Source organism: Macaca mulatta, chromosome 2 (genome assembly GCF_049350105.2).
Source record: "Macaca mulatta isolate MMU2019108-1 chromosome 2, T2T-MMU8v2.0, whole genome shotgun sequence".
Taxonomy (NCBI): Eukaryota; Metazoa; Chordata; class Mammalia; order Primates; family Cercopithecidae; genus Macaca; species Macaca mulatta.
Genome location: NC_133407.1, coordinates 87,143,435 through 87,168,496, shown reverse-complemented (window position 1 = coordinate 87,168,496; position 25,062 = coordinate 87,143,435). Strand labels below are relative to the sequence as shown.

At 33.5% G+C, this 25,062-nt stretch overlaps 1 protein-coding gene across 6 annotated transcripts in view; it reads right to left on the bottom strand.

Moving 5' to 3' along the window:
• The window catches only part of NAALADL2 (N-acetylated alpha-linked acidic dipeptidase like 2), a 1,473,645-nt gene that overhangs the window by 608,388 nt on the left and 840,195 nt on the right, over positions 1–25,062 (bottom strand). For all 6 annotated transcript variants that reach the window (XM_028843862.2, XM_077994177.1, XM_028843863.2 and 3 more), the window contains one exon: positions 2,285–2,558. In XM_028843862.2, coding sequence (XP_028699695.2) covers positions 2,285–2,558 — 274 coding nt within the window. The remainder of the gene's footprint in view (positions 1–2,284; positions 2,559–25,062) is intronic.

The window sequence follows — 25,062 nt, the reverse complement described above, 5'->3', positions numbered from 1 at the left end:
CCGAGTATAAAGGAGTCATAGAAATTTAATTTTCCAGATCCAGTGAATCTCCCCATTATACAGTAAGACCAACATATACATGCTCCCATAAGGGGCTCTGGGAAGCTGCACAGTGATAGGATATCTCTTTCCTTGGTCTGGGTGGAAACTGCATAATAATACGAAAGCGCAGGAGCGTTGAGGGAGGGTTTTTGTGGTGAACCCATATCTAAGGAATTTATTTAATGTTATTCTACCTTCAATCCACTGGGCCCAGCGGGTTATTACAGAGAGCCATGCTAAGGAAATAAGGATGCAAGTTGTAGTTTCATGAGTTTTGCATATCTCCTTCTTCAAGGAATAATCAATGTTCACCAGCGGAAATTGAAAAGCAAGGAGATGGGGACGATTCCAAGGACCCACTCAAGTTCCTGGTGTTTTTGTGAATGTTCTGTGTTTTAGACATGCTTTTCTTTAGGGGAAGGCATGACCTGAGCAAACTGGGATAAAGAAGAGGTTGAAAATGCCTATGGCTTGGGCAGAGTTAGGAGTTTTAGAGAAAATACCAGGGTAACTTTTAGAGTCTTGGCTTAAGGCCGAAGCTTCTGAATCAAGGAAAGAGTGACAGTTGCCTTCCTCTATTTTTATTAATATATAGGTGTGTTACCATTATTACCTACCAGAAAGAGTATAATATTAATCAAATCAAATTACATGAGTCCTACAGTAGAAATACTGCAGACATTTACTATTATATTAAAATTTAATTAATGGTAAGACTTTTCAAGGTGGTAATAGTTATATGCAGCTCTTTGGCTAAAAGTCAAAGTATGATATATACAGAATAGAAACGATGCTGGACTGCCAGAAAATCTGCCTCTCCCTCCCACTCCCCCAAAATCTATTAGGAACGAGCATTTACTGTTATTATTTCAAGTATTTATGCAAAGTAATTTAAAATGATTTAAACATCCCATATATTAATCAAATTTAATAATAAGTTAGATTCTGGCCGGGCGCGGTGGCTCAAGCCTGTAATCCCAGCACTTTGGGAGGCCGAGACGGATGGATCACGAGGTCAGGAGATCGAGACCATCTTGGCTAACACGGTGAAACCCCGTCTCTACTAAAAAATACAAAAAACTAGCCGGGAGAGGTGGCGGGCGCCTGTAGTCCCAGCTACTCCGGGGGCTGAGGCAGGAGAATGGCGTAAACCCGGGAAGCGGAGCTTGCAGTGAGCTGAGATCCCGCCACTGCACTCCAGCCTGGGCGACTGAGCGAGACTCCGTCTCAAAAAAATAAAATAAAATAAAATAAAAATAAATAAATTAGTTAGATTCTGAAACATTTGTGCTATTAACAACAGTCAGAAAAATAACATTATTTCATTGGTATTAAATGAGGCAATATACATTTTGATTAAAAAAAAAAAAACCTAAGTGTATTTTTTCAAATTATACTTTTACATAGAGTTAGAAAACTTGCCCATATAAAAGAAACTGTTGACCAAATTACACGTTGTATCTAACTTGTATATTGTTCTTACTATAGGCTATGCTCTGTCCTCCTAGATTTACATATATTAATATTTTCTCACAACAACCTTATGAGTTGGAATTATTATTGACTCCAATACAGAGATGAGGAAATCAGCCCCAGTTTCCTCCCCACAGTTAAGTAACAGTGGTTAATTGGAGAGCTGAGATTTAAAACTAGTCCATGTGGCTCTACAAGCCTTGCACTTAACTACTATGCAAAAAAAAAAAAAAAAAAAAAAAACTGCATCATAAATCTGCTGACCCAGAAAAGGTGAAGAAATAATGCACACCTGGCTTCTTATCGCATGTGTTTTTCATCATGAAAGCAGGGGCGTTGTGTTTCAAATCTTAAATGTGTTAATAATCATATCAATTTTCCACTTAATTTCTTTTGTGTGTACAGAATCTCAAAACACAACCCTCTCTATTTCTTTCCCTTTCTCTATATCAATGTATTAAATTTTGCCTCTTCAAAGCCATAGAATGAAATAGACTTGCACTGTATCGACAGAGCAAAATGTGAATGACTCAGTCACACATTCGACACCTTTGAATTAAAGTTTTCTAACATGTCTTCACTTTAAAAATATGACAAGAAAAGGGTCGGGAAGGCCACATCGTCCTTCTCTTTCCTGGCACCTCCACATTGAGAAGATTTAATGGTTACTTTTGTATGTTGCATCTTGCCAGTTAGTTCAATTTAGATGAAAGCTGTTGTTTTCTAATTCCATCTCACTGTAAATGACAGAGACAAATGGTCATATTACCTTGAGAATTCCTTTGGCAGAATAGGCTGCATATGAATAGAGCAGGTCTTGGCTGCTATCTTTTCTGGCTTCTTCACTGCAAGGCTGGCCATTAGGATGAAAGCATTGACCACTGCTGCTCAGAGTCACAGTGCTGGGAGAAGGGTCTGGCAGATTAAGCAGCACAGAGTAATTTACAAACTGTACATCTTCTAGGCCCAAAGAGGTCCACTGAGTCTTAATCTTCTTTGAAATTTCCATGTCATCTTCACTTTTATACAGTTGTACCAAATTTCTGAAATAAATTTTTAAAGAAAACTTTTTTTAAAAGGATAATTCTTTATTCTTTTGAGATATGACTGCTCAATATATGAACAATATTAATACATGTTGTGGGATACTGAAAGATAGATGAGACAGGACCCTACCACATGAAACATAAACACAAAGCAAAGCAGAATGAATTAATTTCTTAAATTAAGAACTAATGGCCATTGTGGTAGCTCATGCCTGTGATTCCAGCACTTTAGGATGCTAAGGAGGGAGGATTGCTTAAGCACAGGACTAGCCAGGGCAACGTAGCAACACTCTCTGTCTACAAAGCATTAAAAAATAAATTAGCTGGTTGTCCTGGTATGCATCTGTGGTCCCACCTACTTGGGAGGCTGAGGTGGAATAATCACTGGAGCCTGGGAGTTGGAGGCTGCAGTGAGCTAGGATGGAACCATTGCACTCCTGCTTTGTCAACAGAGTGAGACTCTTTCCAAAGAAAAACAAACAAACAAACAAACAAAAAAACCCCACTAACACAGCTCTATGGCATTGCAGAGAAGAGTGATATTAATGCCTACTAGATCTTCTATTAGTTCTGATCCTTCTATCAACATCAACGTAATCCACTTAAAAGTCAATTCCAAAATCTAGGTGTCATTCCAGTTGAGACATTTCTTTGTTATAGTTAAGGTGATTTCATGTAAAATGATATGATTGACATATAGTTATTGCTATTTAAAATAATACAGAGAGAGCTCTTTAGATACAAATTTTATGCCAAATTACATGATGCTATGAGCACGGTTTTCAATAAAATCAAAACAAAAACACAGATTGCCAAACCAATATGAAATTGTTTGTGTTGTACTTTCTGTACTTCGTATATTTATTCCTATACCTATTCCATAATCCAGTGACACTGTTTTTGCTTATGACATACTAGAAACCAGAAAAAAATCTGTTAAAAATTTGTGTATAGTACCTAGAACAGAATCGGACATGAGAACTTAATAAAAATAATTTAATCCAGATAATTTTTTTTTCAGTTTCATGGCTGAAATATTAATAAAAAGGGACCAAAAAGGAATAATTTCCTTTTGGGGCAAAAATGTACCTTCTTAAAAGAATCTTATTGCTATCCAAGCTATTATCTAAGTGTTTATTTTGATATTATTGTTATTTTTGCCCATCACATTATTTTTCTTGCTTATTTCCTCCAGGACCCTGTTTATTTAACAACTCCTAAACTGTATTGTTCAACCTATGGCCCATGGGCTGCATGTGGCCCCAGGACAGGGCTGAAAGTGGCCCAACACAAATTTGTAAGCTTTCTTAAAACATTATGAGACTTTTTAAAAAGATTTTTTATTTTTTTTTTTTTTTTTTAGCTTATCAGTTATTGTTAGTGTTAATGTATTTTATTGTGTGACCCAACACAATTAGTGTTCTTCCAATGTAGCCCATGAAAGCCAAAAGGTTGGACACCCCTGCAACAGTACATGCCTAGAAAAGAAATAAGAAGCAGGCACAATAGTGGTAAGAAAGCATTACAAGAGATAAAAGGTAAGTCTGAGACCACAGCTTAGAAGCTGGCCTACACAGGAAGATGCAATAAAAAACAGTTTCTCAATTATCTCCTATCTTTGTGAAGCTACTCCTATTCATGCTTTCTTCCCTCTTCTTTTCTTTTTCTTTTTTTTTTTTTTTTTTTTTTAAATATCTACTTGGATCAGTCAACAATGCCACCTAAATTTTATGGAAGAGCTGGTGAGAATTATATTATTTTTCATTACCAGTAAGAGGGATCTGCCTTCCACTTTGTTTTGTTTTGTTATTGTTACTTTATCTGTTCTCTACCTTTTCCTACCCTCTTTCTCCATTGCTATTGCATTCTCTCTGTATTTTTGGGATGGGGCAGGCAAACTGAGTTAAAACAACATGATTTGACAGGAAAGTCATTTACAAAGGTGCATCAATAATGTTCTGTTAAAATCCATATAAAATGAGGTTTCAAAATACATATTTTATTTATACAAACATAGCAATATATCGTTAACATTGACAGACAAAGAGAAAAAAAAGAATGTGAAGACTGCTTTATATTTTGTTTGCTCCTCTACACAGTTAATTGATGAACATAAATCCACCAGGGAATGCGCAAGATGTTGAATCTGCCATTCCTTTTGTTGGTCTCAGTTGCTTTATGGTGCAAGCCACTGAAAACATTGTGTGTTATACTATAAGGCCACCAAAGGCAAATGAAATACTTCTTTTGGGGCTCAACTGAAGAATTAGTAATTTGTCCCAATTGTGGAGGATTTCTAAATATTTTTCAGTACTAAGCTAAAATTAATGAGTGAAAAAATGTATACAGTCTTTACTTCACTTTTAATTTATGGGATATGTACTTTATAATATCATTTTTAATAATATGAAATAATGTAAATATATAAGGAATATAGAGCATATACAATTATAAAGAGTAGTGAAAGGAACCACCCAGGTTATGAAGTAGAAGATCGCTAATATTATCAAAGCCCCAAGAATAGTTTTTCTCTATTCAATCACTTGCCTCGATCCCCAGGGTAAGCATCAATCTGATTTTGTTGTTTCTCATTGTCTTTTTAAAATAGGTTTATATACATATATGTATATCTCTTTAACAATTTCTTTAATTATAGGTGTTTTCACTTTTACAAAATTGGCATATTGTATATGGCTTTCATACTTGCGGTTTTTACTCAATATTGGGCATCTGAGATTCCTCCAAGTTTTTAATCAATTTTCCTAAGATAAATATTTTAAAGTTGTTTTCAGTTTTTCACTATTGTAAACGATGCTGCACTGGATATTCTTTTTCATGTTTCCTGATAGACATATGCAAAAGTTTCTTTAGGCAAGGGATTATTGGTCCATAAGGTATGCACCTGTGTAACTTCATTCCAAAATGTCAAAATGCTTTTAAAAGAATTATTTTAATTATACTCTTGTCATCTTTTCATGACAGCTCTACTTCCTCCATTCCTCAGCAGTACTAGGTATTGTCCATTATTTTATTTTACTTTTAAGTTTTATTTTATATTACACTTTTGTCAGTGTAGTGAGTATAAAGTAATATTTCATTATGTGTTTAACTCAGAAGTACAACTGCTGGAATGCAGGATATACTAAATAGTTTTCCAAGGCTTCCTTTACCACCCTCTGCTCCTGTATCCAATTTCCGCTCCCCAATGAAGGTAAGATTATATCCCATTGTGGTTTTAATGTGCTTCTTCATGATTACCAGTGAGGATCTTTTCATGTATTATTTAGCTATTCACATTTCCTTTTATATATAATAACTGCTCTTATTTTTGCCTATATTTATAGAAGTTTTTGTATGTTCTGAATAATCTTTTTTAGGTCATATGTATGGCACACATTTTATCCTAGTTTTTGTCTTCTCTTTTTATTTGCAATGTATTGTCTTATGATAAACCAAAGTTTATAATTTTAATGCATAGAGCTATTAATATAATTGTTTTCACATTTTCTGATGTGCTTAAGAAATTCTCAATGCTGTGGTCATAAAGTTATTCTCATTTTTTTTTTTTTCCTAAAAGTTTTAAGAAGTTGTTTTTCACATTTCAGTGTTTACTTGGAGAACATGTGTGTATATGTGTGCAGGTATGTGGCAGGAGGCAGGAATCCAGTTTCACTTTTTCCAACATGAGTCCTAGTACCCCTTGTCAAATATGCCCCGTTAATGTGCAATGACAACTCTGTCGGATATGAGTTACCATATGTGTTTGGGTGTGTCTGCGTTCCCAAATCAATTCAATTTGTCTTTTTCTTCCATCTCCATAATAATGTGCTGTTTTCATTATTACAACTTTATTATAGGTCTTAATATCCAGAATGGGCAAGTCACACTACTAGTTCATCAGAAAATCTTAAATTATTTTTCTTTTCTCTTCCATATGAATATTGGAATGAGCTCACTAATTTCCATGCCAACATTGTGACTGAAATCACATTGAGACTAAAAATCACTTTGGGAAGAAATGCCATCCTTATAATAATATAAAAATAAATCCTTAATATTATTGCTATAGTCTGAATGTTCATTCATATATTGAAATCCTAACCCCCAAGGTGATAGTATTAAGAGATTGGGGTCTTTGGGAGGTGATTATATTATATTGTCTTTCCATCATGTGAAGACACAGCAAAAAAGCACCATGTGTGAGGGAGCAGGCCCTTACCAGATACCATAGGCACTTTGATCTTGAACTTCCCAGCCTCCAGAATTATAAGAAGTAAATGTCTGTTGTTTACTAGTTATCTAATCTAAGGCATTTTGTTATAGCAGCCTGAACAAATTAAGATAATGGTTAAGTGTCTGGTCAATGTTAACATAAAAGTATGTTTTAAAATTAAAATATTTCCCATTGCTGGTGTAGAGGAATACTATTCAGTTGTCCTATAAAGTAATCCTGCTAAACTCTCTTTTTAATTATAATAATTTTCTTCCTTTTTTCTATTAAAAAAAATTATATCACATGCAAAATAATTAAGATTTTATTATATCCCTTCTAATTATTTAGAGATTTAACTTTTTGTTTTGTTTTGTTTTACTGCACAGGCTATGACCTCCAGAAAATATTTAAAGAAGTGTTAATAATGTGTGATAGTAGGCATCCATGTTGTAATGTGTATATCGGGTTAAAGATATTCCTTCCATTCTCATGTTGTTAATAGATGTTTTATGAATGGATATTCAATTTTGTCAGAAATTCCGATACATTTATTAAGACAATTGTATGTTTTATTTCTTTAATTTGGTGGATTACATTAGATTTTTAAAATATTAAACTTGCATTCCTAAAATAAGCTGGACTAATAGAATGAATTATAATTTTAGCTATCATGTGAAGCATTTTACAAATATTTTATTTATTATTTTCACATCCATTTTTAAAAGTAAATTTGGTATGTAATGTTCCTTTCAGCTATCACTTCTGATTTTGACTTGTAATATACAAATCACACCAAATGAGACAGCAAGTGTTCCTTCTTGATCTGCTCTCTAGGAGAGGTTGGATATTATTAGAATTTTTAAAAGAGAAACTTTTCTTAAACTAAAAATTGTCTGCACTTGATATTCCTATTATGGAAGAACTATGAACTGCTGATTTAATGATTTTAATATAAGAATTTTTAAAAACGTATTCTTTGAATCACAGCTCTTTCATTGGACTCCGTGCTACCTTACATTAATTTTCTAATTTCTAGGTTTCTGGTTTCATCATCTGCCACAGCACTCTTTCTTGAGTTTTTTTTTTTTTTTTTCCCCCTTGGGAATTTCTCTTATCATTCTGTCACCTCAGGATAGTAGTCCTTCAAAGTATTACGTAATAATGTATTCAGCATATATGCATTTTTCAGAATATCTATTAAAAATTACTCAAAACGGAAATGCACTAACTTGAGCACCTAACACCTAAGACATGATTTCTTTGTAGGTATTGATTGCTACTCCCACAATATCCAAGGCGGAAAAGTAGTTAAGAATTATGACCTAAGCTGTTTCTTCCACAGACTTTCATAATAGAATAGATACTTGTTCAAAATTGATTGAGGTGATACCATTTGGCACATTATCTCACTAAATAGAGATTAGATTATTCAACTCTCCTACACTCTAGTTGTTGACTGGATTCAAGGGAATATGAGCTTATCTTTATAGAAACCTAAAAAATACAAGTATATCAATACGAAAATGCATACTAAAAGATGATAGCAAAGTTTTTGGACACACATGATTGTAGAAATACTGGTGTCTAGAAAATATGATTTCTTTCTAAACAGTGGCAACATTTCAAATACTTAATCATAAGTTAAAAAATAACTCTTAAATTGTAGTCTTCCTAAGATTACTTTTAAGTTCTGATGTCTTTTAAAATTTTATTTTAAATTTATCAAGTTTATTGTATATGCTTCTCTTGTTTAAGAAAATGATTTCAAGAGATCATATGGGTTCATAGTTCTACAATTATGTAATCTTTAAATTGTTTTAAATCAGCCTTCATCAACATAGTCTTATGGATGCAAATGTTTGAGTCAAAGGATTATATTTATTAACAATATGAAATCATTTAGAATGTTAAAATAAATAGATTTTATTGAGAATGTCAACAGTTTATTATACCTTTTTTCCCCACAATAAATGTTTCAGGATTTATGGTGAATCACTCTGCTATAATTAAGTAGTTTTCTGTATTAAATGAGAAATCTTATTAAAGAATTAACTGCAATATAATCTAAGTTTACTAATTTCAGAGAAAGCTGCAAAAATAGAAGTGTATAATCTAAAATCACAAGGTATTTATTTGACAGAGAGTTTTACTGTGCTTTAATTTTTAAAATAAGGGTTTCCATGGGCCAGTAGTTTTGGCAGGCAGCATAATGAACTGTCATGCCTGAGACTTGAATTTGGAAGTAACTTTGGCATTAATGTTCCATTGGCCAATGGAGATTAGAAATGGGAGAATTTTGGCTTTCGTAGACAAAATTCTGTTTATATCAATGTTCAACACCTGCTACTGTATGAGTCACAGAGCAACAGTGATGTCAGAATTGGAGGAAGCCATGCATGTAGTATTCCTGACACCAGGTTGAATGCCAAGAGTGTACTGTAAATGAATGGGGAAAGAAAACATCTAAAGAAAGATTAACTAGCAGTACACATGGAAAAAATCAGCACATTTATTAATGCCCACTAACATTTTCTTATGTGTATTTACAATAACATATGCAGATACTCATACTATATCGGGTGATATTTCTCATATAGTATTAAAAAGGCAAACATTTCATTAGGTTGTTATTTGAACTGGTATCCAATGTAGTAAAATTCTGTGAATCATGTACTATATGTGTGTGATGAATTTAAAGACTATACAGGATGAAATTACCTTTTAATCTCATAATTTTGCTTTGGAAATATTAAAACACATGACAAACTGTAACAAACATAGCAGCAAGGAATTAAATGGTTGAGAGGGAAAGGCAGCATCCCATAACCTTCCCTTGCAACACAGCCACTAATGGCATGCCAATGAAGCCATGGTTTCTTGCTCAACTACTTCTTACCTTCTAAAATAACATACTAACTACAAATTGTATATTAAATGTCTACTAATATGCTTAATCATCACAAAAAAACTCTTGATATAACTACTACAGTTGCCACTTTACAGATAAGGAAATTGAAGGCTAGATAATGCAATCAAGATGTTAAACATCCTAGATTAAATAAGTCAGTTTTCCACTATTCTACACTGAATCTCAGATTTCCACTCTACTGTGCTACTATTTAGAAAAAAACAGCTAGTTTCCCAATCTGAGATGCTTCCCAAAAGCAATAAAAATGATGAGTGTTAGAAAGCACCGTATCTGGGTAAAACAATAGTTACATAGTAAGAGGTAGGTGGAAATAAATCTTTATGCTCATGACAAAATGATGCTCAGGGAAATTAATGTAGCAATGTCAAAATTACAATAGACTGAATTTCACAGTTTGGGAACCATCTGAACAAAGAAGAAGAAAACTGATTTTTTATACATTTTATTTAAAAATCGGTTCAGAAATGGCTTATCTGCCAGAGAACGTAATAGCCTCTCCTCTTCTGATCAAGGAAAACATGGTACATATCTGTCTGCTCTACAAGTAATAGAAGGCACGCTGATGGGCTCAGTGCCTTCTGCTTAAGTCCCAGGCAAAAAGCTGATACTCAACAAATACTTTAATTGATTGGATATTTATATCAATTTATGTTCCACATGACAGTAAGATAAGTATGATAAGCTTGATTTAAAAGCCAGAGCACCCAGAAATATAACAGTCAACACATCTATTGTTATCTGTGCCACAAAAAAAAATTCAGTATTATAACTCTACATGTTTCACTCTTGTACACATTTGTGCAGGAGAAAATTTCATCTCTGGTTAACAGTGAGTGTATATTTGGATTTCAAGAGAGAAGAACACAATAGGGTATCTGAAAGCAGACTCACAGAATGGACAAATTAATCCAATCAGTAAGACAATACAAGTCTTCAATTTCATCTGCTTGGTTCTCTAGTGCAATGACATAAACTTGGGTGGTCAATACACAGAGACTTTTGATAAAAAAGAGTCATTATTTCTATTTTTTTTCAAGTAAGTGAATAGATTACTGAATAAATAATTGGGAGAAAGTTTTTCCATTTTGATAAGATTGTAATAGAAATGACTAGCCTTTATCACACATCAAAATAGGCATATTTACTGAGAATTAAACTACTTAAACACTAATAATGATTCCTTTTTCTTGTCATTAACACAAAATTATTAATCTCTTTCAGAAATCTTAAAAATTCAGCTTTTAAAAAGACAAGTAGTAGTCTTACCCTTTTTAACACATCCTAAAAATTCAACTACAGAAGTCTAACACTTAGTAAATAGTAACCACAACCAATGTTCAGGAAATATTTTTTACTAAGTAAATATACCTTTAAGACTATATTGAAAATATAATTTTAAGATGTTATACACTTATTTTAGTTCATTTTCTAATACAGCAAACGAAATCTTGAGTAGCCTGGCAAGGTTGACTAAAATAGTAATGGTAATTTTATATAATGGGGAAGATATATTTTAAACATAATTTTTAGATGTCATCTCTCTGTGACAATGCAAACAGGTGAAGATTATGCCAGAACAATGAATTATAACGATTACATCAGAACAAAATTTAAAACTTGTAAGAACTTATATGTTATTTTTCAGTTGTTAACCCACGCTACCTTCCTTCCTGGGCAGACTCATTTCAGCACCAAAGCAGTGAAATCATCTTAATTAAATCAACTTGTCTTACATGGCAAGTTACAAAAATCATGAGACAGCTGTTAACCCATCCAAACTTATGAAATACATTGAAATAAATCTGTAGAGATGGCTGGCCTTTGGAAGTAATGATAGTATGAAAACAAAAATGAAAAATATAAATTCTAAAACAATAGAGATAAAAAGTGTGTTTTGAAGCATGCTACACATTTTGGTATTTGAATAAGCTATCATTTACATGCTTCATCTCTATTGTATACATGAAGAAAGAAAAAAGAGGTTTCTTGTCAGACCAGAAATGAACAGCACTGACAATGGTATATTTCTAACATATATTATTCTTAATGGGCCAGGACCTAGTCTACGGAACCTAATGAATTATCCATGATACCAGGAGAGCGGACTTTCAGCAAAAGTTTGGCAGTGGGTAGTGAGTGGGTGGAGATGGGAGTTTTGGGAAGAAGAGGATGGAGAGTAAAATGATTTTAGATTTTTGGATTCAGCAAAGGAGAGCTTAACCTCTGGTTTAAGCATACAAGCTAGATGATCTTATACATATTAATACTTCTGACCCTTGTTAGTCCAAGTTGCGCCATTTTGTAAGTCCTCAGCCATTTTGCAGGCCCTGGTCAGAGTGAAACCTTCCACAGGGGTTAGGGGTGTGAGGCATATCCTGCTCAGCCACCTGACTTCCTTATCATATCCTGCTGGGCAGACATCCAAGGAACATCCTATCACAGTCCGCTGGGAAAAGGGCCAAACTGCGTGATCATAAGAAAATCTTATCAATATCCTCCAGGCAGCAAGCCAAACCGCCCAGATTACTCCCACCCAGACCTATAATTATCCCAGCCTGTAGGATGCAGTGGGCTCTGACATTTACCTGGTCCCCACCTCCGTAGGTTGTGCTTGCCATAAACCTGTGTTGCTGTAGAGCGACCAACTCTCTCTCTTTAACCTTCACCTTCCCTTCAAAACTTAACAACCCTCCGGTTCAACATTGTAATTGTCCACCCTCAGTTTCAACATGGTAATATGTTGAACAGTAACATTTTATAGAGTTTCTTCCAGCATTTAGAGTTTTTTAGAATGTATGTGAAGTCCTTAGCATAGTCTCTAGTACCTCCAGACACTTACAAATGTAACTTCCCTTCTTCTCCTTCTTTCCTAAATGATTTGTCCCAAGTACTGAGAATACTGTAAAACCTGCATCAGAAAATATATATGAACTTAGCTTCATTTTATGGTTGGAATTATAAAGCTCCTATTTGACATCTTTTTAATCCAAAACAGTTCATGATATTTTAATGTACAATTCTAGACACTGGATTAAAATTTTTACATATTTTCTTGTGGGTATATATCCAAAGAAAATTATATCTTTATCTCAAAGAAATGTTCACATGCCTATCTTCATTGCATAGTTTTTCATGATAGTCAAGATATGAAAACAACCCAAGTGCCCATCAGTAAATGAATGGATAAAGAATATGTGGTATCTATAAAACGAACTATCATTCAGCCATTAAAATACAGGAATCTTGCCATTCATAACGATATGGATGAACCTGGAAGATACTATACTAATATCTAATTAGCCACAAACAGAAAGACAAGTACTGCATCATCTCAATTATGTGAAATCTAAAAAAAAAAAAAAAAAAAAAAGAAAAATCAAACTAATAGAATCAGAATGTAGCATGGTGGTTGCCAGGAGGTAGAGGTATATGGTGGTGGAAGAAATGGAGAGGTATGATGAAAAGGTACAAACTTTCAGTAAGAAGATGAATAAATACCAGGAATATAATGTACAGAGTTGTGACTATGGTTAATAATATTGTATTATTTACTTGCAATTTGGTAAGAGAACAGTGTCCTTACCACATACACACATACACATACACACACACACACACACACACACTATGAGTAGTGATGGATGTGTTAATTAAATTGATAGTGGTAATTATATAAGGTCTACATATATGAAATCATTATGTTGTATACCCTAAATATATTCAATTTTGTCAATCATATTTCAATAAAGCTGGAGGAAAAATACCACAACAGGTTGAATGCAGAAACAGATATGAGAATCCAGCAGTGTTTTATTAAGCCAGACATTAAAGAGATTTGAAAAATATAAAACAATGCCACTTTTCTCTCTAAATGTTTTTTCTTTGAAAAACAGTTTTTTCATAAAATGCTGTATTCTTAACATGTAATGGGATTTTTATTTTTTAATAAATTAATATCTTTTTAAAATGTATCAGTTTTAATCCCATATAAATTAAACATGGACATATATAACTTTCAAAAACATAAGCAGTTTGAAGATCTCAATAGTGTGTAAGAATGTAAAGGAGTTCTGAGGCCAAAACATTGAGAACTACTGCTCCAGTTCATGTTTCTTGTAGAAAATAATGGGAGGTTTCCAAGAACACACTGAATGATATGTGTTTTCCTGTTCTGCTTATGGACATGCCAATTAATGAAGGTTGGCAGAGTAAGTTGTCAGCATCAAGTCTGAAAAGCAGATAAGTAGGAAACATCTCAGAGAATTTCAAGTTTTCCAGTAATAGTAGAGATATTGGACCTTTTTTTAGTCTAGATCATAAGATGTCATTGCGTGAATGTGAGTGCCTAGATTCATACTGCTTAATATGGATAAGTGATGCTAATCTAGTTCATGAAAGCACAACTAGATAGCTAATATATTCCCAGATTTAGAAAGAAACAAATATATTAGAACTCTCACCATTGCAACAAGTGCCTATTGGATATCTACTATGTCTAAGGAAATATAAAATTTTCTATATGGGAGAATCTGGCAAAACCATCTTAACTTCTTTGGCAATGGTCAACTCTTACCTACACTGTGCCAACTACATTTTTCTGGACTTTGCCATGGGATACTTATTCTCACGTTCATATTCAGCTATATTTTTTCACAAAAAATAACCACTGACACTTTGGGAGGCCAAGGCAGGTGGATTGCCTGAGCTCAGGAGTTCAAGACCAGCCTGGGCAACATGGTGAAACCCCATCTCTACTAAAATACACACACACAAAAATTAGCCAGGCATGGTGGTGGGCGCCGGTAGTCCCAAGTACTTGGGAGACTGACACAGGAGAATTGCTTGAAGCCAGGAGGAAAATTGCAGTGAGCCTATATCGAGCCACTGCACTCCAGCCTGGGCGACAGAGTGAGACTCCGTCTCCAAAAATATAAATAAATAAATAACCACTGAATATCTCCTCTCCAAAAATAAATAAATAAATAAATAAATAAATAAATAACCACTGACTATCTACTATTGGAAGCCATTGTGTAGTTGCAGTGGTTGAGTTATTAAATAGAAACAGATATATTGTCATGATATCTGGTTAAGTAAGACAGGTTTCACAACTTATAAAGCAAAATAGAAGGTACAAAAATGCAAATCAGCAATCAAAGTTGGAAATTTTACCAAACCCCTCTGTAAACAATAGAATAAGCAGAAAAAGTAAAACAAGAAAATAGATGAGTTGACCAATTTGACATATACAGAAAAGTATATCCAATAACTTTATAAGTGCACATGAAATGTTTACAAAAATTGCCTATATGCTAGGCCATAAAGCAAGTCTCGATACACTTAAAGAAACCAAAACCACACAGTATATATGCCATAAACTCAATGGAATTAAATTAGAAATAAATAACAAAAGAGTAGAACTTCTTAGCTTCTTGGAAATTGAATAATGCCTTCTAAATAACCAAGAAGTCAATGGTGAAATTAAAATGGAATAATAAAAAAATCTTTTTTTTTTTTTTGAAACCGAGTCTTGCTCTGTCACCCAGGCTAGAGTGCATTGGCACAATCTCAGCACACTGCAACCTCCACCTCCTGAGTTCAAGTGATTCTCCCACCTTAGCCTCCCAAGTAGCTGAGATTACAGGCACCTGCCATTATGGCTGGCTAATTTTTTCTGTATTTTTGTAGAGATGGAGTTTTACCATGTTGGCCAGGCTGGTCTTGAACTCCTGACCTCAGGTGATCTGCCCACCTCAGCCTCCCAAAGCGCTGAGATTACAGACTTGAGCCACCATGCCCAGGCTAAAATATCTTGAAATTAACAAAATGGAAACATATATAACAGTACTTGTGGGAATCAGCCAAAGCAGTGCTTAGAGAAATGTATTGCATAAGTAAATATATTTCTTTTTAATGAAAGAAAAAGATCAATGATCTGGATTCAATTTAAATAAATTAGAAAAAGGCAATGATATAAAAACTCAAATGAAAATTTTAAGAAGCAAATAAAAATAATAGCAAAAATGAATAAAAATGAAGACAAGTGTACAGAAGAAAAACTCAACAAAGGGAAATACTGGCTATATATTTGATCAGCTCCAATAATACTATTCATGAAAAGAAAAAGAAGGAGGGAGAAGGCACACATTATCCATCTTAAGATGAAAAAGGTGAGGCATCATAATAGATCTTACAGATATTAAACACATAAGAATATATTTTGGCAGGAATTATGGTAATACATTGAAAAATTTTGTAAAGCAGAAAAATGTCCTTAAAAATCCAAGCTACCAAAACTGTCACAAAAGAAAAGAAAATCTAGATATTCAACATCTACTTAAAAATATAGTTAATAATATAAATATATCCTTCCCAGAAAAAAAAAAAAATCCTTCCAAACCCAGTTGTCCTCTAGATTAATTTTTTTTACATATTTTAAAAAGAAATCAGTTATAATAGACACATGTAAGAATCAATAAAACAGAATTGTCCAAAACTTTTTATGAGGCCAACAAAATTTTGACATCAAAACATATCAAAAATATTATAAGAAAAATTATCATCAAATATCCTTTACAAATATACTTGTAACAGAAAAAAATATTTATAAATTGTATTTATATAAAAAGACAAGTGCATTATGACCTAGTAGTATTTGTTTTAGTAATGCAAGGTTGATTTAACATTCAAAAATCAAACATTCTGGCTTACCACTTTAAAAAAGAAAGATTATTTCCCTAAGTTTGGAAAAGAGCATTAAAAGTAACAGACAATTAGAAAATTAAAATAAAAAAATACTATTGATGATAGCATTAATATATCAAATACACTTGTTGAAAGATAGGTAAAAAAAATTCACTTAAGGTTTGTATGCTTTGCTGCATATATATTATATTTGGATTAAAAAAGAGTTTTAAACAAAAGCAAAAACAAATAAACCTCCCTTGGAACAATATCACCTGTAAGACAACTCCAATTGCCTTATCATGACTCTCAATGACTACCTTTGATTAGTGGATGTTAAGATTTCTCATAATGTGACAGACATGCCAGTTAGAATAAATTTAAAATGTTGTAAAGCATTTTAGACTCTCTGATATGCATTGTGCATATTTCTTTTGTATATAGCCCATGGGTTTTTAATAAGTATCCCTTGACTAATTATCTCCTCTTTGGAATTTACATAAATATAAACTAACTAAAACCTTAATAAGATTATTGGGTTTCTTAGATGTATTGGTTTATAAATAATAAGCCAATTACCTTAATTTTATCAAGCCACACCACTCATCCAGTGTGCTTCATTTTAGCCTCAAAATTTAGCCAAAAACAAACAAACAAACAAAAAAACCACCACTGAAATTCACCATAATACTTTCTAGAAATGTGGTCAGGCTATACATTAATGACAGCTAAATTAGCACAGACACTATCTATTCATGTCCCACTGCCCTTTATTTGATAGTCACTGCCATTTCTATGGCTTCTATATGTACAAACTGATTTAATTTCTCTCCTCAGTCAATGCATCTGGATGTTCCTAACAAATACAAACCCCAATGACGACAAAAACTCAAGCCAATTTCCAAGGAAAATGATTTAACTCTTTAGAGCCTGTTACTCCAAATCCTTGTTTTGCGTCTTGGAAATATGGTTGCAAGCTTATTTTCAATGTTTGGTTCAATGGTTAGCTAAAGACCACATAATGCATGAGTTGGTATGTGGTTAAAACTAGAGCTTTGATATTTCTTAGAGTCAGTCATTGCTCTTTTCACAGTGATAATATTGTTACGTAATTATATTGAACACTGTTAAGCTAACTTGAGAAATAAGTACCAACCAAGCAACTTCTCTTAGTTGCCACCTTTAGCATTACTTCTCATGGACGGCCGGCAGGCTATTTTTAGAGTCTTTCAGAATATATGCATCTATTTACAAACTAAATCATGCTGTTTGGGCATGCTTGAACTAATTTTTGGTACATGTGAAATGAACACAATAAAAACATTAGATTACTAAGCAAGGAAGTGGTACAAAGCGGAGTTGCTTCTTTTGCCTGATATTTTTGGAAAACCAAAGCTTCTGCGAGGACTGCAAACTGGAAATGAGCACATGGTGTTGCTGGGCAAGCTTTCCTCCATGTTTTTCTCAAGAACTGAAATGTCCTGATTCTTATATGTACTTATATCTCCCTGTGTAAGTTTTGGGCATATGTGCCTAGCTGGGGTATACTCATCGCATACATAACCAAAAACAAATGAAGGGAGTAACATTTTTCTGATTTTTTTTCATTAATTCAATTATGTTGCCAGTCATGATCTGAAAACAAGAGTATGCAAAACACCTACAGCACTTGTGAATCAATGTTTTAGATACATTCCAGAGGGTGAAAATTTGTTTCCTTCAAATTACATTGGGTGTTCCCATATCCTGTGTTTTGCCAACACGTAAATATTCTTATCTCAGTGCAGTGGCTCACGCCTGTAATCCCAGTACTTTGGGAGGCTGAGGTGGGGAGATCATGAGGTCAGGAGTTTGAGACCAGCCTGGTCAACATGGTGAAACACCGTCTCTACTAAAAATACAAAAATTAGCTAGGCATGGTGGCAGGTGCCTGTAATCCCAGGTACTCAGGAGGCTGAGGCAGGAGAATTGTTTGGACCGGGGAGGTGGAGGTTGCAGAGAGCCAAGATCGCACCATTGCATTCCAGCCTGGGCAATAGGGCGAGACACCTTCTCAAAAAAAAAAAAAAAATTGCTTGTCAACAGTCTGCTGGAATGGGAGAACATCTCTTTTAGACAGGGCAAGAGCTCTGTACTTCACTAAAGATCTCCATCCCCAATAATGTACTTACCATTCATTTATTTATATTATCTACTTGTTCTGCCTGAGTAGACTTTTTAGTTATGCCATCTCTGACCTTAGAAAAGTAGTCTTGGAAAGAACAATTTACTTTTCCATAAATTTGTTGCATCTATCTGCATCTATCTTTAAATGAAGAGTATTTGAATACTCTCTTAAAGCCTCATTAAGTCTGAGGTAATTGAACTGATTTCCTAAAAATGAACAGAACCAAAAATTAGTCCGTAAAGAGATGGCCACAGCAAAATTTAATTTTGTTTTAATATTAATAACACTGATATATTTGAAAAGATGAGACAAGGGGAAGGGGGAATCATGGTATGTAATATTCAAAATTCGTCATCTTTTTTCTTATCTCTGCATTTATATTATTTCTTGTCATTCTAAAATCAAAAAATAAATTTACAAATCAAATAAGAATCCAGGCAGTGCATTTGTGACAGATTATTGGCATGCTAGAAAATGCATTTAAGTTATCTTTGGAAAGGATGATTACAAATTGGCACTAAAATTATTCATCCATTAAGGATCTACTGACATGTCATCATGTCATAGAAATTAATAGAAAATAAATCATTCTATTCAGAGGTAATTCCACCTAGTCCTACATTTTTCTTCAGAAATATGTTTATTAGAACCTTGCCTGTCTGTCTGACTAGACCCATCCATTTAGTCTTACATTCTGCACTATCCAGAAGAATTATTTCACTTATATTTTAAAAAGCAGGCCCTGAATTGATAGACCGTTTTAAATTTTTCATTGGAATGAGTGCTGACTGACCTGTGTGGCAAAAATTTAAGAACTGATTTCATTAATTAGGTATGTAGAGACAACCACACCCCCTCCAGGAGTGTGGGTAATCTTAAAATGACTTTCTGACCAGTGGTTAGGAAGCATTATTTGCAGAATTTCTGAGGTCAGGATCCTCAAAGAGACATTAAGGAAGCCATAGGAGTGGCTTGAAAAGTGTGCAAAGTCTGCTGATGAGACACGTAACACTGCACAATGAGAAAAATCCAGGTAAGCAGTCAATTATTAGGTAATCAGAGAACAAGCAGCACAGCTCCAACACAGGTTTTTAATCCTTGGTCAGGTCTTCAGTTCCTGGACATAGAAGAGCAAGACATGTATGGAAAAGTGCCGCTGTGGGAGGAGACAAGGGTATGTTTCAAGCGCAGGAATCTTGTTAAAGAAAAAAGACACAATAGTGACCTGGAAGAAAAGTAAGGTTTTGCTGGTGATATTTCTCTGATTTTTAATGAATTAGCAGTAATAATAATCATGACTTCTAAATGTTCACATCAACTCTGTAAAGCAGAGGTATCAAAACATTAAAGATGAGAAAACTGAGGTTCAGGAAGATTGAGTTAACTAGAAACTCTCATATCACCCCTTAATAGTGATTGATTTCAGAAGCTGTAATGGTGATTTTACTACGTGTAGATATCAAGTAACTTCATTTGGTAAAAAAAGAGTTCTGTGGTGGCTGAGAACCACTAAATGAGCTCATAAAAGTTAGTCCGTATAGTTTAAAGTACCATAAACATGTAGTGGATTAGTAAACCCCATTAATAGACAAAAATACCTTGCATTTTTTTTTATTATAAAGTAAACTCCACAACAACATCAAGCATTTATGTATAAGGATCCGAACTAGTGTACAAGAATGTCTGTACTGCTGAATTGCAGATCCTAATGGTTAGGGCTTTAATTAACAAGGAATATGTGAACATGAAATCACATCCTTATTAATTATATTTTGTTATAATATTGACACAATTAAAGTTACCCAGTTTAGTAGGAATGAATAAAATTAGCTCAAATTTCATTCATAGTATCTTTACTACCTTCATTGTTCTAACAGCACAATAATATGTTTCTTGTCTGTACAAGACTCTATAAGAAAAAAATGGTTTTCTGATGACATCTGATTTTTTATTTTTCAGGGGTCAAAGAAGACTGATGATAAGCAATACCTTAATTCACCTAAAGCTCAGACAAGTCATGAATAGATCTATCAAAACGAAATCAGTAACTGACATTTGTACAAAACATGCAATTAATCCAAAGGTTTATAGCCTTTCAAAGATAAATAACTGTCAGGAAGCCATTCTTTACTGAAGGAGTGTTTCATCTGAAAGACACAGAGGCTTTTACAGCATTGCTGAAAATTCAGCAGAAAATACAGCAGAATTTTCAGCTTTGTTGTAAATGCTAACACAGTATCAATGACTGATTTCCAAGAAGTATGTCAAATTTTTTATTATTTTCATGTAAACTATAAATTGAACACATTGATTTATTAGGTAAAAATGCTGCCAGATAAGTTACAATAATAAACACAATCTATCAACATAAAAGCAAGGTCAGTATTTCTTCTCCAAATATCTTCGTTTGTTTCAAAAAGTCATTTACATAAAATGGGCATGTTGTCTCATACTGAGAATATATTTCTTATAAAATACAATACTGGTATTCCAATGAACAAATTTTTACAAAAAAATTCTTCCCATTACTTTAATAAAACAGTTATGGAGTATTACATTTTGATTTAACCATAAGAGTTCCCTCTTACAGTCCACAGGTGTAGAGTCGTAAATAAATGGGATATCCCATATCATATGAGAAGCGGGAATGCTAATGTTGGGATCAAAAGTGTGGTTCTGGAGACAACTTTTGTTCAAATATCTACTCTGCTTCTTACTAACTAAATGACCGTGGGCAAGTTATTAAAAATCCTTAAGACTCAGTTGCTTATTGGAAAATGGAGATCATAACAGTACATACATTATCTGGTTGCTGTGGTTAAATATAATGAAAAAAAAAATACAAAAAATTAGCCGGGCATGGTGGCGGGCGCCTGTAGTCCCAGCTACTTGGGAGGCTGAGGCAGGAGAATGGCGTAAACCCGGGAGGCGGAGCTTGCAGTGAGCCGAGATCGCGCCACTGCACTCCAGCCTGGGCAACACAGCGAGACTCCGTCTCAAAAAAAAAAAAAAAAGAAAAAAAAAATATATATATATATGTGTGTGTGTGTGTGTGTGTGTGTGTGTGTTAATCTTTTTGGAACATACACACACACACACACACATATATATATATATATAAAATGATTCCTATAAAGGACTTAGCACAGTGCCTACTTAGTTCTCATCCACTGCTCAATTCACCATAATCTGTCTTCCGTATCTACTACACTATGTAAATGCATAGTTACCTATCTATATTGTTCTTTCTCGGGTCAAAAGCAGACATATGTCATGTGTCTCTCTCCACGCTTTCAACAGCTGTAGGTCTTCATTTGATTTTGATATATCAAATGCCTAATTTCCCATGGATATCTCCATAGCACTACAAGATAACACTAGCTCTTACATGACATGACACGGGTGACCCTGTGGTCTGAGAAAAAGCTCCAAATACAGGAAGTGGAAATTTTGTTTTGATTACATAACTTCCCTACAACTACCTACAACCTCCCTTAATATCTAATAGGACAAAGAGCAAACCTTATTTTTCAGTATTTAGTTTTGTCACAGCTTGTCTCCATTTTCATTGCTAATCTGATCTACTCCCACCTATTGGATGATTCAAAGACAGTCCACCGCTGTATTTAAGAATAGGGACTGGGAGCCAGTCTGGCATTGATTCTTCCACTACCTAGATGTGAGACCTTGGACAAGATATTTAGCCTCTTGGAAGCACAAATGTCTTATAATGATTCATACTTCACTGAGTTGCTGTTACAATAAAAAACATTAATATTTGTAAATTGCTTAATAAGCAATAAGCACAAGCACTCAATTAGTAGTTTCTATTTTAGGTTTACACTGACTTCAGCCAGTCCAGTGTATCAACCTGAGGCTGCCATATGCACTGCCACCACCACTACTTGTTTCCCTCATCACCTCCAGAAAGCCATTTTGGCACAAATCAGCCAACTCTAAACTCTGTCCTCCAAATAACTTGGCATCTGGCTCATAAAGCTTTAACCAATTTTCTAAGTTATGTAAGTATTTCACATGAAGTTTTTGAATCAGCAACTCTTTTGTTATTTCTTAAAGTCTAGGTAAAAATAGGCTTTTAAATTTATTTTAGAGCAGCTCATTTCTGGGAAAGCTGACTTAAAGTTATGCTTTTATTGGGCAACCAACAAATCAATGCTGAGTTAAGGGAAAAGGAAAACAGAGACGAAGGGAGGAAAGAGAGGAATAGATGGAGTGAGGAAAGGAGGAAGAAAGGAAGAAAAAAAGGAGGGGGAGGAAAGAGGGGACGAGGAGAGGGAAGAAGAAAAAAAAGAAAAAAATGAAGAAAATTAATTTATGATTCATGGTCTTTCCTGATTCCTGATGCGTGTCATTATTTATATCTGGAAAGATGTACTGTTTTACCATATGATTTCTTTTTGTATATCTTCAGTAAATTTGATTTTATCCTATAATCAAACTTTAACACAAATGTAACAGACCCTTTTAGCTTTGTTTTCTGCGTTACTAGTTAATGGGATGTAACTCAGTTTTTTAATCTTACTATGACTTGATTGATTAACTCATACACTAATGTAATTGTGAGTTGATAGTCTCTAGTGTATAGATGTTCTACAAAGTATATTTGAAATAAACTAGCCTTAATGGGCTTTCTTAATGGGCATGGGCACCATATAGGAATCTTATTACTAAAGTTAATAAGAACAATTCTAGATTAATGTGTTTCATCTGTTCTACTTTTACTGCTATTATTTTTCAGGGGAGAGTAATAAAGTGTTCTTTAAATTATCTCTTGAAAGAGAAAAACAAAAACTAAATATTACAACAGTTATCCCACAGGTGCGGCTTAGTGATGTCAACTATGCTGACAAAAAAAATGATATTTTTAATATGTGGCTGTTTTATTGTGTTAAGCAGAAATTTTTAGTGAGTGACTGAATTTTTTCCTTAGCATCAATCAGTATATCTGGTATTACAAAATGGGTAGACTAATTGTTTTTGAATTGGGCAAATATTTTTTGTAATGAATACATTATTTTACAAATAAAACACAGAAATTTAAGAGCGGTTCCTTGTACATATTATTTCCATTAAGAAATATAGTTGCACATCACAATGTGTTATCTTTAGATTAATTCTTGTTTGTTAATCAAGCAAGTCCCATATATTTAAACACACCGGGTTTAACTGGCACCAGAAAGCATGAGGGGATACATCCAAGATCTACTTTAATGATGCCAACATTTCAGAGAAAAATGATACTATATAAATACAAATGACAATATAAGTTAGGAATCTGTAGGAATGGCCAACATATCATTTTGTTATAAGTAAAATATGTGTTTTAAATACAGAGGTACTTTAGTATAAAATAGAGGCATTTAATATATTTTCTCTAAATAGAATATACTAGTTTCAATAGGAAGTGTCAGTCTTTGATCAAATATAATCATTGAGCTACTTCTTAGATTCTTTTTATTATTCATTTCCATCTGGAATGCCTTCCCCGTAAACCCACACTATTTAAATTCTGCCCATTATTCAAGTTCCTGTTCCCCAAGAGAATTTTTGAGCATGTGCACAAAACGTAATAAAGATTCTGAAGTATCTATATTTATTTAGTGTTTTTCCAAGGCAGTTTCAATAGATAAAATTAAAATGCGTATCACTTTAGATTGAAGCTATGCCCCCACCTTCTCCCATCCCCAAAGCTTTACTGAAATAAATTTTTCCGTTTCAAAATTCTAATCCTTTGGCCTAATTAAGGGATTTCTATCCTGGTTAGAATATTAAAAATGCTCGAGCTAATGGGCCTTTTTGTTTCAAATGTTAGATTTAATTTCCCGTGAATAAAATTTTACAACATGGAAAACATTAGGTCTTATTGAAACACCAGTCAAATAGAGTAATTATGAAAAATGCCAATTAATAAATAAATAAATCCTGCTCAGCCTCTATAATCATAGTAATTGTAAGGGCATATAAGTTTTAAAATAAATGTTTTAACATTTCAAATGTTGAAATTTAAGACATGTTTAAAATGACATAGGCAGTATGGTAAATAGAGTGCTGGATTAGGAACCATGAATTTTTTACCTTTATTACTCAATTTTGTATGGTTATCTAGTCATGTAAAATTGGTCATCTCATATTATTTTGAGGGAAGTTTTTAAACCTTTTCCCCCTTTTCTTATTTTCTTCTTCTTTTCTCTTTTGCTTGCTTTACCTTCCTCCTGCCCACCACATCACCCTTTGTCATATTCCACATTAACAATATATGTAACCTTCACATACAATATGAATAAGATTTAATATATAATTACATATTCATTTATATTATGTGTTCTTCAATACTTTCACCTAGAACACACATATAACACATAAACATGTACATACACAAACCTATGTAGAAATTATTTCATAACAAAAAAGATCAAAATGTATGTCCTTTTCTATATCCTGCTTATTATACTTAATCTTACCTCTTGAATATCCCTCCACATCACAT